Source organism: Macaca fascicularis, chromosome 11, assembly GCF_037993035.2.
Source record: "Macaca fascicularis isolate 582-1 chromosome 11, T2T-MFA8v1.1".
Classification (NCBI taxonomy): Eukaryota; Metazoa; Chordata; class Mammalia; order Primates; family Cercopithecidae; genus Macaca; species Macaca fascicularis.
In genome coordinates, this window is record NC_088385.1 from 127,994,247 (window position 1) to 128,008,873 (window position 14,627).

Genomic DNA, 14,627 nt, shown 5'->3' on the forward strand with positions numbered 1-14,627 from the left:
CACGAGCGTCCGTGTGAAGAGACCATCAAACAGGCTTTGTGTGAGCAACAAGGCTGTTTTTTTCACCTGGGTGCAGGCGGGTTGAGTCCGAAAAGAGAGTCAGCAAAGGGTGGTGGGATTATCATTAGTTCTTATAGATTTGGGATAGGCGTACAAAGTACATTCTTAAGGGTGGGGGAGAATATTACAAAGTATCTTCTTAAGGGCGGGGGTGAATATATGTATCAGTCAGGGTGGCACAGGAACAAATCACAATGGTAGAATGTCATCAGTTAAGGCTATTTTCACTTCTTTTGTGGATCTTCAGTTGCTTCAGGCCATCTGGATGTATACGTGTATGTCACAGGGGATATCATGGCTTAGCTTGGGTTCAGAGTCCTGACACTTGGGAGGCGGAGCTTGCAGTGAGCCGAGATTGCGCCACTGCACTCCAACCTGGGCGACAGAGTGACACTCACGTCTCACAAAAAAAAAAACAGAAAAAAAATTCTCATACCTCAGCCTCCCGAGTAGCCGGGACTACACACCACCACACCCAGCTAATTTTTGTGTTTTTGGTAGAGATGGGGTTTCACCATTTTTGCCGGGCTGGTCTCAAATTCTTGGCCTCAAGTGATCTGCCCACCTAGGCCTCCCCAAGTGCTGGGATTACAGGCGTGAGCCACTGTGCCCAGACTAATCTGCTTTCTTTCATGCAGATAAGTTTGTGTTTCTAGAATTTTATGTATATAAAATTGTACAGTATATACTCATTTTTGTCTGGCTTCTTTCACTCAGCATATTATTTTGAGGTCTGTCCATGTTGTGTGTATCAACAGTTCATTCTTTTTTGTTGCTGAGTAGCATTCAGTTATATGGATAGACCATATTCTATTTGTCCATTCACTGGTTGATGGGCATTTGGGTTGTTTCCAATCTTTGGCTGTGACAAATAAAGCTACTATGAACACGTGTGTACAAGTCTTTGTGTAGACATACACTTTCATTTCTCTCAGATAAGGAACCAAATGACTGGATCCCATGATAGTTACATATTTATCTTTTTTTTTTTTTTTTTGAGATGGAGTCTCACTCTGTCACCCAGGCTGGAGGGCAGTGGCATGATCTCGGCTCACTGCAACCTTCGCCTCCCGGGTTCAAGAGATTCTCCTGCTTCAGCCTCCTGAGCAGCTGGGATTACAGGCACCCGCCAACACGCCCGGCTAATTTTTGTATTTTTAGTAGAGACAGGGTTTCACCATGTTGGCCAGGCTGGTCTAACTCCTGACCTCATGATCCACCCACCTCGGCCTCCCAAGGTGCTGGGATTACAGGCGTGAGCCACTGCGCCCGGCCTGTCCTCAGATATTTATTTCAAGGACTGTATTTGACCCGGCGCACATCATTTTTAAACCCTCCCTTCCTCTAAATCACAAAAATGTTTTCAGTATCAATCATGTAATTGTCGGCCGGGCGCGGTGGCTCAAGCCTGTAATCCCAGCACTTTGGGAGGCCGAGACAGGTGGATCACGAGGTCAGGAGATGGAGACCATCCTGGCTAACACGGTGAAACCCCATCTCTACTAAAAAATACAAAAAAAACTAGCCGGGCGAAGTGGCGGGCGCCTGTAGTCCCAGCTACTCGGGAGGCTGAGGCAGGAGAATGGCGTGAACCCGAGAGGAGGAGCTTGCAGTGAGCTGAGATCCGGCCACTGCACTCCAGCCTGGGTGACAGAGCAAGACTCCGTCTCAAAAAAAAAAAAAAAAAAAAAAAAAAAAATCATGTAATCATCAATGATCATCATTTTCTTAATTCATTCTTTCATTTCAAAACAATTAACAATTAGGAATGAAGAATACATTTCAATTTTAAAGGTTTTATTTAAATTCAGTAAACTATTTCACATGTGAACTTTACTAAGCAAAAGTATTACACCCTGTTGGCCGGGCGTGGTGGCTCATGCCTGTAATCCCAGCACTCTGGGATGCCGAGGCAGGTAGATCACCTGAGGTCAGGAGTTCGAGACCAGCCTGACCAACATGCTGAAACCCCGTCTCTGCTAAAAATACAAAATTAGCCGGGCGTGGTGGCAGGTGCCTGCAATCCCAGCTACTCGGGAGGCTGAAGCAGGAGAATCGCTTGAACCCGGGAGGCAGAGGTTGCAGTGAGCCGAGATTGCACCATTGCACTCCAGCCTGGGCAACAAGAGCGAAACTCTGTCTCAAAAAAAAAAAAAAAAAAAAAAAAATTAGTATTACACCCTGCTGTTCATACTCTCTCACTGTTTTATACTTTAAACACAAATAAAAACTCCAAATGGACTCCTAGAGTGACAAATTGAAATAGACCAAGTTCTGTTTTTTGTATTTACAATCACTGCACTATAATTTTTTAAAAATCTGTGATTTAAATGTGGGAATACATAGCACCATTGGGGCTGGAGTTATAAACTATGCCCAGTGATTTTGCATTATTATAGACTTCCTTAAAACCATCACGGCCATAACTGAATCCACAATGTGCCAGGGATGAGCTGCAGAAGTGGGAATTCTCTGAATTAACTTTCATGTATGTGACAATGTTTGTTAAAACATAAGTTATTAGCTGGATCCGAGGGCTCACATCCGTAATCCCAGCACTTTGGGAGGCTGAGATGGGTGAATCACTTGAGGTCAGGAGTTTGAGACCAGCCTGACGACCATGGCGAAACGCTGTCTTTAGTAAAAATAAAAAAATTAGCCTGGTGCAGTGGCGCATGCCTATAGTCCCAGCTACTCAGGAGGCTGAGGCAAGAGAATCGCTTGAACCTGAGAGATGCAGGTTGCGGTGAGCTGAGATTGTGCCACTGCACTCTAGCCTGGGTGACAGAGCAAGAGTCTGTCTCCAAAAAAAAAAAAAAAAAAGCTACTTTGTCTAGGTGCGGTGGCTCACGTCTGTAATCCCAGTGCTTTGGGAGGCTGAGGTGGGTGAATCACTTGAGGTCAGGAGTTCAAGACCAGCCTGGCCAATATGGTGAAATCCCATCACTACTAAAAATACAAAAATCAGCCGGGTATAGTGGCAAGTGCCTGTAATCCCAGCTACTCGGAAGGCTGAGGCAGGAGAATCACTTGAACCTGGGAGGTGGAAGTTGCAGAGAGCCGAGATTGTGCTACTAGGCTGCAGCCTGGGTGACAGAGCAAGACTCTGTCTCAAAGAAAAAATTTAAAAAAGCTATTTTTAAATTTATGTTGTGTTACATTTTATATTTTATTTATATTGTAGTTATAGGATTATGTTATTTATATTACTAAAACTCAGCAGTAATTATGGCAAATATTTAGAATATATCAACTCAAGGAAGAGTATTTTATCACTGATATAGTTTAGAATTGCAATAGCATAGTGAGAATAAAAAGCAGACTGATTTTTAGTTGGTTTTATTCTTTTCTTTTTCAGATGGAGTCTCGCTGTTGCCCAGGCTAGAGTACAGCGGTGTGATCATAGCTCACTGTATCCTCAAACTCATGGGCTCATGCGATTCTCCTGCCTCAGCCTCCCAAGCAGCTGGGACTACAGGCTCATGTCGCTGCAACCAGCTATTTTTTTATTTTTATTTTTTTGTAGAGATGGGGATGGGGTCTTGCTGTGGTGTCTGGGCTGGTTTTGAACTCCTGGACTCAAGTGATCTTCCCACCCTGGCCTCCCAAAGTATTGGGATTATAGCTATGAGCCACCTCACCCAGCCTAGTTGGTTTTATTCTGGCTTTTACATTGTGTACACTAAATGCCCCCCTCTGATGCAAACTGCCCCACTGCCCCACCCTTGGCACGTCACTGGCAGAGAGACCGGACATCTCATCTGACATATGACATAGACGTTAGGAGTCAGACGCGGTGGATAACCATGTAGCCTTGACTTCTTTGCTTTTTTTTTTTTTTTTTTTTTTTGAGATGGGGTCTTGCTCTGTCTCCCAGGCTGGAGTGCAGTGGCGCGGCTCACTGCAACTTCTGCCTTTCGGGTTCAAGCAATTCTCCTGCCTCAGCCTCCCGAGTAGCCAGGATTACAGGCATGCACCATCCCACCTGGCTAATTTTTATTAGTAGTAGAGATGGGTTTCACCATGTTGGTCAGGGTGGTCTCGAACTCCTGATCTCAGGTGATCCGCCCACCTCAGCCTCCTAAAGTGCTGGGGTTACAGGCGTGAGCCACTGTGCTCGGCCCTCAACTTCTCTAAACCCCAGCTTCCTCATTGCTAAAATGGGAATTTATTTTTATTTATTTATTTTTGAGACAGAATCTCACTATGTTGCCCAGGCTGGAGTGCAGTGGCACGATCTTGGCTCACTGCAGGTTCTGCCTCCCAGGTTTAAGCAATTCTCCTGCCTCAGCCTCCCGAGTAGCTGGGATTACAGGCGTGTACCATCACGACCGGCTGATTTTTTTTTTTTTTTTGAGACGGAGTCTTGCTCTGTCGCCGAGACTGGAGTGCAGTGGCCGGATCTCGGCTCACTGCAAGCTCCGCCTCCCGGGTTTACGCCATTCTCCTGCCTCAGCCTCCCGAGTAGCTGGGACTACAGGCACCCGCCACCTCGCCCGGCTATTTTTTTGTATTTTTTACTAGAGACGGGGTTTCACCGGGTTAGCCAGGATGGTCTCGATCTCCTGACCTCGTGGTCCGCCCGTCTCGGCCTCCCAAAGTGCTGGGATTACAGGCTTGAGCCACCGCGCCCGGTCGACCAGCTGATTTTTTGTATTTTTTGAATAGAGATGGGGTTTCACTATGTTGGCCAGGCTGGTCTTGAACTCCTGACCTCAGTGATCTGCCCACCTCGGCCTCCCAAAGTGCTGGAGTTACAGGCATCAGCCACTGCCCCAGCCTAAAATGGGAATTTAATAACATCTCTTTTAAAGGACAGCTATGAGATAAAAATGGGATAAGGTATGTGTAGACGCTCTCTTTTTCTGTCCAGTGGATTTCTGCCTTTCCTTTCGGGGATCATAGGGAGAGATTTCCCTTCCTGTCTCCAGCCGGACCAGGGATTGTAGATGGGGACTCCCGGGTCCACGCTGCCCCTGCGATGTCGTTGCCCACAGGATGATCTGTGGTACCCACTGAAGAAGCCACTCTTCCCCTCCCACACTCACAGCATCTCACCCACCCTCCTCCAAAGTCACCCTCATGCCTGGACCTTGAGGATGGTTAACAAAGCCTTCAATCAAGGCAGAAGTTCTTCAGTGGGAGCACAACTTAGAATTCCCTAGAGGGCTTGGGAAACAACTCCAGCTCATTGGGCCCCACCCGGAGTTTCTGATTCAGCAGGTTTGAGGTGAGGCTGGAGGATGTGCAGTTCTTTTTTTTTTTTTTGAGACAGAGTTTCACTCTTTTTGCCCAAGCTGGAGTGCAATAGCGCGATCTCGGCTCACCGCAACCTCCGCCTCCCAGGTTCAAGCGATTCTCCTGCCTCAGCCTCCCGAGTAGCTGGGATTACAGGCATGTGCCATCACCCCGGCTAATTTTGTATTTTTAGTAGAGACGGGGTTTCTCCATGTTGGTCAGGCTGGTCTTGAACTCCCAACCTTAGGTGATCCACCTGCCTCGGCCTCCCAAAGTGCTGGGATTACAAGCGTGAGCCACCGCGCCCGGCCGGATGTGCAGTTCTAACAAATTCCCAGGTGAGGCCAGTGCTGCTGGCCCTGGGACCACACTTTTGAGAACCACTGAGCTCAGTCAGTGCTGCTAATTCCATCCCCATTTGCCAGTGATTGACTGGGCCTGAGCCAGTGGGCCAATGAGATGCAAGGCAGGGCTTACTCTGGGCTGATGAGGGTGAGCAGCTCCTCCTTCTCCCCAGAGGAGACAGTGCCTCAGTGAGTGGTGGCAGCCACTTTGTGACCATGAGGAGAATCAGCCTTTACTGAAGCTGATGCTGCAGACTGAGAAAACCTAGACTCCTAATAACATATATCACCAAGCCCAACCAACTTTGGGATTTTTTTTTTATTCTGGGGAAACTTCTATTTTTTTTCCAGACCAACTGACTATGGGATATGAAAGAAAGTGAGGCATCAAGGATAAAGCCAGTATTTGACCCAAACAATGTACAGGATGTTTGTTTTCAGTGTACTTGAGGAAGGCTGTGGCAGGGGAGAAGGCTTAGGGGAGAAGACTGAGAATTTTTTTTTCTTTTTTTTGAGACAGGGTCTCACTCTGCTGCTCAGGCTGGAGTGCAGTGGTGCCATCCTAGCTCACCATAGCCTCAACCTCCCAGACTCAAAGAATCTTCCCACTTCTGCCTCCTGAGTAGCCAGGATTATAGGCAGGTGCCACCATGTCTGGCTAATTTTTTGATTTCCAGTAGAAATGAGATCTCACTATGTTGCCTGGGCTGGTCTCAAATTGCGCTCAAATGATCCTCCCACCTTAGCCTCCCAAAGTGCTGTGATTATAGGCATGAACCACCTCACCCCGTCAAAGATTAATTCTGATCAATGCTAAGGACTTTCCATTCTTTACAACTTTAACTTTGTTTTGGTTGTTTCAAGAGCTACCTTTGATTTGTTTTGTTTTGAGATGGAGTCTCACTCGGTCGTCCAGGCTGGAGGGCAGTGGTGCAATCTCACTGCAACCTCTGACCCCCGAGTTCAAGGAATTCTCCTGTCTCAGCCTCCCGAGTAGCTGGGATTACAGGCGCCTATCACCACCCCCGGCTAATTTTTATATTTTCAGTAGAGACGGGGTTTCACCATGCTGGCCAGGCTGGTCTCGAACTCCTGAACTCGGGTGATTTGTCCACCTCGGCCTCCCAAAGTGCTAGGATTACAGGCATGAGCCACTGGGCCCGCCGTTTTCATTAATTTTCATTTGAAAACATCCTGACACCTAACCAAAGCCTCATGACTTTGGGGGCTGAGAGGATAGGGTGGTGATGGATGTATAGTTGGCAGGGTGTGGTGGTGCACACCTGTATTCCCAGCTGCAGGAAGATTGCTTGAGCCCAGGAGGTCGAAGCTGCAGCAAGCCATGAGTGTGTCACTGTACTCCAGACCGGGCGACAGAATGAAACCCTGTCTCTTAAAAAAAAAAAAAAAAAAAAAGTACTGTAGGAGGATTATCTTTACCCAAAGAGAGGTCCGGCTTTGCCTTCAGCTGCTGGGAGGTGATCTCTAGGCCCCTTAATGTCCTGTCTGATAGAAGTGCCTGTGTTTGCCTACGGCCTTTGGCCATCAGATAGTCTAACAATGTGATCTGTAATGAAGGCTTTGGAACACCTGTATCCGTTCCAACCTCCAGATGAGCTGGATACACAAGAGTTAGCTCAGGAGGGACTGGGGATGAAAGGTCAGCCACACAGGCAGTATGGGATCAAGCCCCACTAAAAAACGCTGGACACTGGCTGGCAGTGGTTTACGCCTGTAATCCCAGCACTTCGGGAGGCTAAGGCAGGCGGATCACCAGAGGTCAGGAGTTTGAGATCAGCCTGGCCAACATGGTGAAACCCTGTCTCTACCAAAAATACAAAATCAGCCGGGCATGGTGCATGCCTGTAATCCCAGCTACTTGTACTCTGGAGGCTGAGGCGGGAGAATCGCTTGAGCCCTGGAGGCGGAGTTTGCAGTGAGTTGAGATCACGCACAGCACTCCAGCCTGGGCGATGAGAGCGAGACTCCATCTCAAAAACAACAACAAAAACAAAACCCCAAAAAATGCTGGACACCAAAGCCTCCGGAGCTTCTCTGGTTAGTAATATTCTCTGGGTGTCATCACACATCATAGCTGGGAGGAGGTGACTGTCTGGAGAGAAGATAACTAGGAGCTTTGCACTTGAACCCCTTCCACGCCTCACCCTCTATGTCCTTTCTTGTGGCTGGTTCTGATCTGTATCTGTTTGCCATCATAAAAACTGTCGTTATGAGGCGGGGCACTTTCCTGAGTTCTGTGAGTCATTCTAGTGAATTATTGAACCAGAGAGGGTGGTGGGAACCCTCAAATTTGCAGCCAACTGGGAGAAGTGAGGGTGGCCCAGGAACCCCCAGTTGTACCTGGCATTTGAAACGAAGGCTGCCTTGTGGAGGGCATGTGTCCTTAGCCTTGAGTTTGACAAATTCATTGCCTTAGGGTCCTGTCATCTGCCTCTCACAGAATACCCTCATTTCTTTGCAATTTGGGACAGGTGTTAGGAGCCTCATTTTATTCTTCTGAAATCAAATTATCCCTGACTCAGACTTCAGGTAAGGTGGCATTCAAACGCAGCCGTGACTCAGGGCTCACTATTTCCATTCTTCTATAAAGGTTATGGGATTTTCCAAGGTGGAAAAGCTTGACTGGGCGCCTCCGGCCTTTGGTCTGCACACACTAGCCTGATACATGTCTCCTCCAGCAGCCTGTCAACCTCGTAAGGTCTCTGTGTTGTTCCTGACTAGAACAAGGCTTAGCACCTAGTGGGTGCTCATTAAACACACGAAGAATGAATCAGTGAGTGATTTCACATCTTGTCATCTCTGAAAAACCTGTTTGCTCACTTCTAGGACCAGGAAACTCCTGGCATTATCAATAATGTTATTCCAGCTTTGGTTGGTTCTGAAATAATAATAATGTATCAGTCCAATATTAGGTTTAGCTGTATAGAACAGAAAACCCCAAGTGAAATGGCATAAACATATAAGAGATGATTCCTTCCAGAAGCAGGCAGTCTAGGACTGGTGTGGGCCTCCTCTGAAGGCTGACAAGACCACTATTTCTGTGCCAACGTTTGGCGCAGGGTTCTTTATTCAGACTGGCTACTCCGTACCCAAAATCCAGCCTCCCCGAGTTTTGCCTAGGTCACCAATCCTCAGGATCCCCCAAATCATATCTCCAGTCTTGGGGCATCTCCAACGTCCCATGAATCATCACCCATCTCTGTAAAAATAAAAAAATCCCAGGCCGGGTGCGGTAGCTCATGCCTGTAATCCCAGCACTTTGGGAGGCCAAGGTGGGTGGATCACCTGAGGTCAGGAGTTGGAGAACAGCCTGGCCAACATGGCAAAACCTTGTCTTTATTAAAAATACAAAAATTAGCTGGGTGTGGTGGAGGGCGCCTGTAATCCTAACTACTCGGGAGGCTGAAGCAGGAGAATAGCTTGAACCTGCAGGTGGAGGTTGCAGTGAGTGGAGATCGCGCCACTGCCCTCCAGCCAGGGCGACAGAGCGAGACTCCGTCTCAAAAAAATAAAAGTAAAAAAAATTTTCAAAAGTCCTAGAGCCTCTTTTTGTAAATTGCAAAGTACACAGTTCCCGAGTCTGCTGACTGTCTAAAGATCTTCTTCTCTGATTTCTGCTGACTGCAGAGAGGAACAGGGGACTTTGGTCCTCTGTTCGATGTTTGTCGACTCCTTAGCAGGGAGGAAGGGGGCGTGGTCTCTGGTTCTCCAAGGCGCTGGCTGGAACAACAGGAGTTTCCACGCCAGGCTGTAGCTGGTTTTCTCTCAACATATTTAAAATTAAACATGTCTCAAACCATAAAGATCAATTTCCTTCTGAAGACATTCCCCTCTATCTTCTGAATGGGAAATTGATATTCCTCTGAGTTACAGCACTTTGATTTAATTCTATGAATCCTGATCTTATTATGCTAAGAGGACACTACCTCCTTCCTGCTCAGAGTCATATGACAAAGAGTTCGCATGTCAGTGTCCCCAGTGAAGGGGGCCAGGCCCAAGTGACTCCTGTGCGTGTGTGTGCATGTGTGTATGTGTCCCTGGCTACCGAAGGGGCAGAGGGCAATCTTGTTTGACAAGGCCACATTATTTTATTTTTATTTTTATTTTTTTTGAGATGGAGTCTCACCCTGTTGCCCAGGCTGGAGTGCAGTGGCCGGATCTCAGCTCACTGTAAGCTCCGCCTCCTGGGTTTACGCCATTCTCCTGCCTCAGCCTCCCGAGCAGCTGGGACTACAGGCGCCCGCCACCTCGCCCGGCTAGTTTTTTGTATTTTTTAGTAGAGACGGGGTTTCACCGTGTTCGCCAGGATGGTCTCGATCTCCTGACCTCGTGATCCGCCTGCCTCAGCCTCCCAAAGTGCTGGGATTACAGGCTTGAGCCACCGCGCCCGGCCCAAGGCCACATTTATTAAGTACTTAGGACTCTTAGTAAGCGCTCAATAAATGGAGACGCCATGATGATTTGTAGCTAGTTACAAACCTAATATCCATTCTTCCTATTTTTTTCCTTAATAACAGATTCCAATCTTGCTGCCTGGAATGAAGACATTTCCCAGTCTCTCTTGCATTTTGGCGTGGCCCTATGACTACGCTATGTTCCATGGACTGTAGTAGGTAAAAGTATATGAGGCTTCCAGGAGCCTCAGCCTTGAGGTTCGCTGCTTTTGTCCTCTATTCTACCTCTTTTTGCTGCCTCATATTTGGATACAATGGCGAGAGTCCAGCAGCCATCTTGGACCATGAGGTAACCCTGAGTACAGAAGCCACCCACTGAAGATGGTACAGCAGGAAGGTCAAAGCTCTGCTGACATTGTGGAGCCCTCACACCAGTCCTGGACTGCCAGCTTCTGGAAAGAAATCAACTCCTATGTGTTTATGACATTTCGCTTTGCAATGGCATCCTTGATAATGTCAGGAGTTTCCTGGTCCTGGAAGTGATCAAACAGGCTTTTTAGAGATGATGAGACGTGAAATCACTTGCTGATTCATTCTTCATATGTTTAATGAACACCCACTGCTAGGTGCTAGGGCTTGTTCTAGTTATGAACAAAACAGAGACTTTATGAAGCCTCAGCCTGGAAGAGAAGGCACATACGCCCTCACAAATGTTAAAAAGTACCCTGAAAGAGCAAACACGGTGCAGGGATGCAGAGTCACAGAAAAAAATCTGTTCAGATGTGTCACGAAGGGCTCTGTGCAGAGGTGACGTTTAAGCTGAGAAGTAGGATGTCTTAGTCTGTTCCTGCTGCTGTAAAAAAAATACTATAGGCCAGGCACAGTGACTCATGCTTGTAATCCCAACACTTCGGGAGGCCGAGGCGGGAGGATTGCTTGAGGCCAGGAGTTCGAGATCAGCCTGGCCAACATGGTGAAACCTCATCTCTACTAAAAATACAAAAATTAGACGGGTGTGGTGGCAGGTGCCTGTAATTCCAGCTACTCAGAAGGCTGAGGCAGGAGAATCGCTTGAACCTGGGAGGCGGAGGTTGTAGTGAGCCAAGATTGCCTGGACCACAGAGCGAGACTCCATCTTGAAAAAAATAAACAAACAAACAAACAAAACCCCAAAAAACATAAACTGGGTTACTTATAAACAATATTTATTTCTCATAGAGTCTGGGATCTCCGGCAAGGACACCTTCTTTTTTTTTTTTTTTTTTTTGAGACGGCGTCTCGCTCTGCTGCCCAGGCTGGAGTGCAGTGGCCGGATCTCAGCTCACTGCAAGCTCTGCCTCCCGGGTTCACGCCATTCTCCTGCCTCAGCCTCCCGAGTAGCTGGGACTACAGGCACCTGCCACCTCGCCGGCTAGTTTTTTGTATTTTTTAGCAGAGACGGGGTTTCACCGTGTCAGCCAGGGTGGTCTCGATCTCCTGACCTCGTGATCCGCCCGTCTCGGCCTCCCAAAGTGCTGGGATTACAGGCTTGAGCCACCGCGCCCGGCCAGGACACCTTCTTGTGGGGCCCTCACCTGGTGGAAGGGTCAAACAAGCTCCCTTGGGCCTCTTTGATAAGGAAACTAATCCTGTCCCCCAAAAGCCCCACCTCTTAATGCCACCACCTGGGGGGCTAGGATTCTACCCATGAACTTTGGCAGGACACGGACATTCAGACCACAGGATAGGGAAGGGATGAAAAGGAGGTGCTGATGGGAGGAAGAGCTAGGAGAGGGGTTCAGGCAGGAGGAAAAGCACGGGTGAAGGGCCCAGGCAGGAAGGGGCTGTGGGTATGGGGGGAGCTACAGGTGACCTGCTGTGCAATGCAGGGGACGGTGGAAAAAGGTGATCATGGAGTGGACAGGGGGCCCAGACCCTTGTAGGCAAAGGTGAAGCAGCTGAATTAAGCTAAATTAATTTTCCTTTTTCTTTTTCTTTTTTTTGAGATGGAGTCTCACTCTGTCACCCAGGCTGGAGGGCAGTGGCGCAATCTCGGCTCACCGCAACCTCTGCCTCCTGGATTCAAGTGATTCTCCAGCCTCAGCCTCCCGAGTAGCAGGGATTACAGGCACGTGCCACCATGCCCAGCTAATTTTTGTATTTTTTAGTAGAGATGGGATTTTGCCACGTTGGCCAGGCTGGTCTAGAACTCCTGACCTCAGGTGATCCACCCACCTCAGCCTCCCAAAGTGCTAGGATTACAGGTGTGAGGCATTGTGCCAGGCCAATTTTTTTTTTTTTTTTTTTGAGATGGAGTCTTACACTGTCAACCAGGCTGGAGTGCAGTGGTTTGATCTCATCTCCCAGGTTCAAGTAATTCTCCTGCCTCAGCCTCCCCAAGTAGCTGGGATTACAGGCGCCCGCCACCACACCCAGCTAATTTTTTTGTATTTTTAGTAGAGACAGGGTTTCACCATGTTGGCCAAACTGGTCTCAAACGCCTGACCCCAAATGATCTGCCTGCCTGGACCTCCCAAAGTGCTAGGATTATGGGCGTGAGCCACCTTGCCCAGCCTACTTATTTTGAGACAGGGTCTTGCTCTGTTGTCCAGGCTGGAGTGCAGTGGCACTTTCACAGCTTGCTGCAGCCTTGACCTTCCTGGGTTCAGGTGATTCTTCCACCTCAGCCTCCTGAACAGCTGGGACCACTGGCATGTGCCAACACTCCCCGCTGATTTTCTTTTCTCCTCTTTTTTTAAGAAATGGGGTCTCACTATGTTGCCCAGTTTGGTCTTGGCCTCCTGGGCTCAAGCAATTAAACTGCTTCAGCCTCCCAGAGTTGGCATTACAGGTGCGAGCCACTGCACCTGGCTTTAAATAAAAAATTTTTAACAGAGACAGGGTCTTGCAATGTTGCCCAGGCTGGTCTTGAACTTCTGGGCTCAGGCAATCTGCCCGCCTCGGCTTCCCGAAGTGTTGGGATTACAGGCTTGAGCCACCGTACTGGCCTGAATTTTATAAGCAGTGGGCAATTATAATGCCAGGTTTCCACTTCCATGAAATCTTCCATGTTTCCGTCTCTGTTCGGAAAGACTGTTTTGGGTTGCAAGTGGTAGAAACCCAGCTTGAAATAACTTCAGGAAAAAAAAAGAAACGGCACTGATGCAAAGAACCTTGAAGTTTTGAGCTCATAGCATTTACCTTTTTCTGTTCAGATGCTCTGAGTTTTGAATAGTTACTCACATCTATCGGGTGGTGGTCTGGCCTCTTCTGCTGTCGCTTCTCCTGTCTCCACCCTGCTCTGTGCACAGGGGCCTCGCATGCCTCTGCCTGGTGATTGGGTTTGATTAGCAGAGAGCCCAGGAACAGGAGGACGTGAGGGAAGGCCTCACAGTTACCAGCCCAATGCTCCTCCCACCCCCTGATACTCCATCCCTTGCCTCTCCCTACATCTGCTCCCACTCACAGTCCTTTTATTTTATTTTTTTCTTTGAGATGGAGTTTTGCTCTGTTGCCCAGGCTGGAGTGCAACGGCACGATCTCCGGTTACTGCAATCTCTGTCTCCAGGTTCAAGTGATTCTCCTGCTTCAGACTCCTGAGTAGCTGGGATTACAGGCACCTGCCACCACGCCTGGCTAATTTTTATACTTTTAGTAGAGACAGGATTTCACCATGTTGGCCAGGCTGATCTCGAACTCCTGACCTCAAGTGTCTGCCCGCCTTGGCCTCCCGAAGTGCTGGGATTACAGGGGTGAGCCACCGCGCCCAGCCTGTCCACCCTCTTCTTGGGTCTCTCGGTTCCCTTCCCCTCCCCAGAAACAACGGTGCCCCAGGCTCTTGCATCTGTCTGCCCAGAAATACGATCGCATGTTGTTTTATTTTCTCAATTATCAATAACTTGTGAGTGGAGAGGCTCCAAGCCAGGGATGTGAATGAATGTGACTCGCACCTCAGCTCCCATGGAGACCAGGTTCAGCATGTTTTTCTTCGTGTCCCGTTGCAGTCCCACAGAAGCCCTGTTTTCAGTGGGTGGAGTCCGGAGCCACGGCTTTCTGGGAGGGACGAGGTCTTGCACTGAGGCCGTGACTGACTGGCACTCGGCCATTGGTGGGACATCTGTCAACAGTAAATGGCTTTAGCAAGACCCAGGCGCTTCCTGATCTGAGGGGTTCGGATGTGTGTTGGCCAATCTGGGAAAACTCGCAGGGCTAGGAATCCCAGCTGGGACCACACCTAGGGCAGGCGGGCTGACCTCGGCCCTTTTGCTGTTTTGGGTCCTGCTCAGCTGAGAGGGCCACTTTTCCCAAAGCAGCCAATGTATAATTTTCATAAGCCCTAAACACCTGGCGGTTTTTTTTCCCATGAGGCTATTTCCTCCTGGGGCTACAGGATAGGTTTTCTGGGCTCTAATCCCAGCTCTGCCATTTCCTAGTTGGGAGACGTTGAGTACTCTTTTCTTTTCTTTCTTTTTTTAAAGACAGACCTTTTTCTGTCGTGCAGGCTGGAGTGCAATGGCACAATCATAGCTCGCTGCAACCTCAAGCTCCTGGGCTCAAGCGATTCTCCCACCTCAGCCTCCTGAGTAGTTGG

At 48.6% G+C, this 14,627-nt stretch overlaps 1 protein-coding gene across 18 annotated transcripts in view; it reads right to left on the minus strand.

Moving 5' to 3' along the window:
• Positions 1 to 14,627, minus strand: part of LOC123567603 (uncharacterized) — a 42,549-nt gene that overhangs the window by 11,804 nt on the left and 16,118 nt on the right. For 12 of the 18 annotated variants that reach the window (XM_065524907.2, XM_074008079.1, XM_065524898.2 and 9 more), the window contains 2 exons: positions 13,987 to 14,153; positions 13,280 to 13,366 (listed from right to left, as the gene is read on the minus strand). The exons of 1 other annotated variant lie outside the window; for it this stretch is intronic. In XM_065524907.2, coding sequence (XP_065380979.1) covers positions 13,280 to 13,366; positions 13,987 to 14,142 — 243 coding nt within the window. In that variant the 5' untranslated portion in view covers positions 14,143 to 14,153. Of the gene's footprint in view, positions 1 to 13,279; positions 13,367 to 13,877; positions 14,154 to 14,627 lie in introns of those variants that run through there. 5 more of the 18 variants (XR_012420772.1, XR_012420771.1, XR_012420775.1 and 2 more) reach the window with 2 other exon arrangements.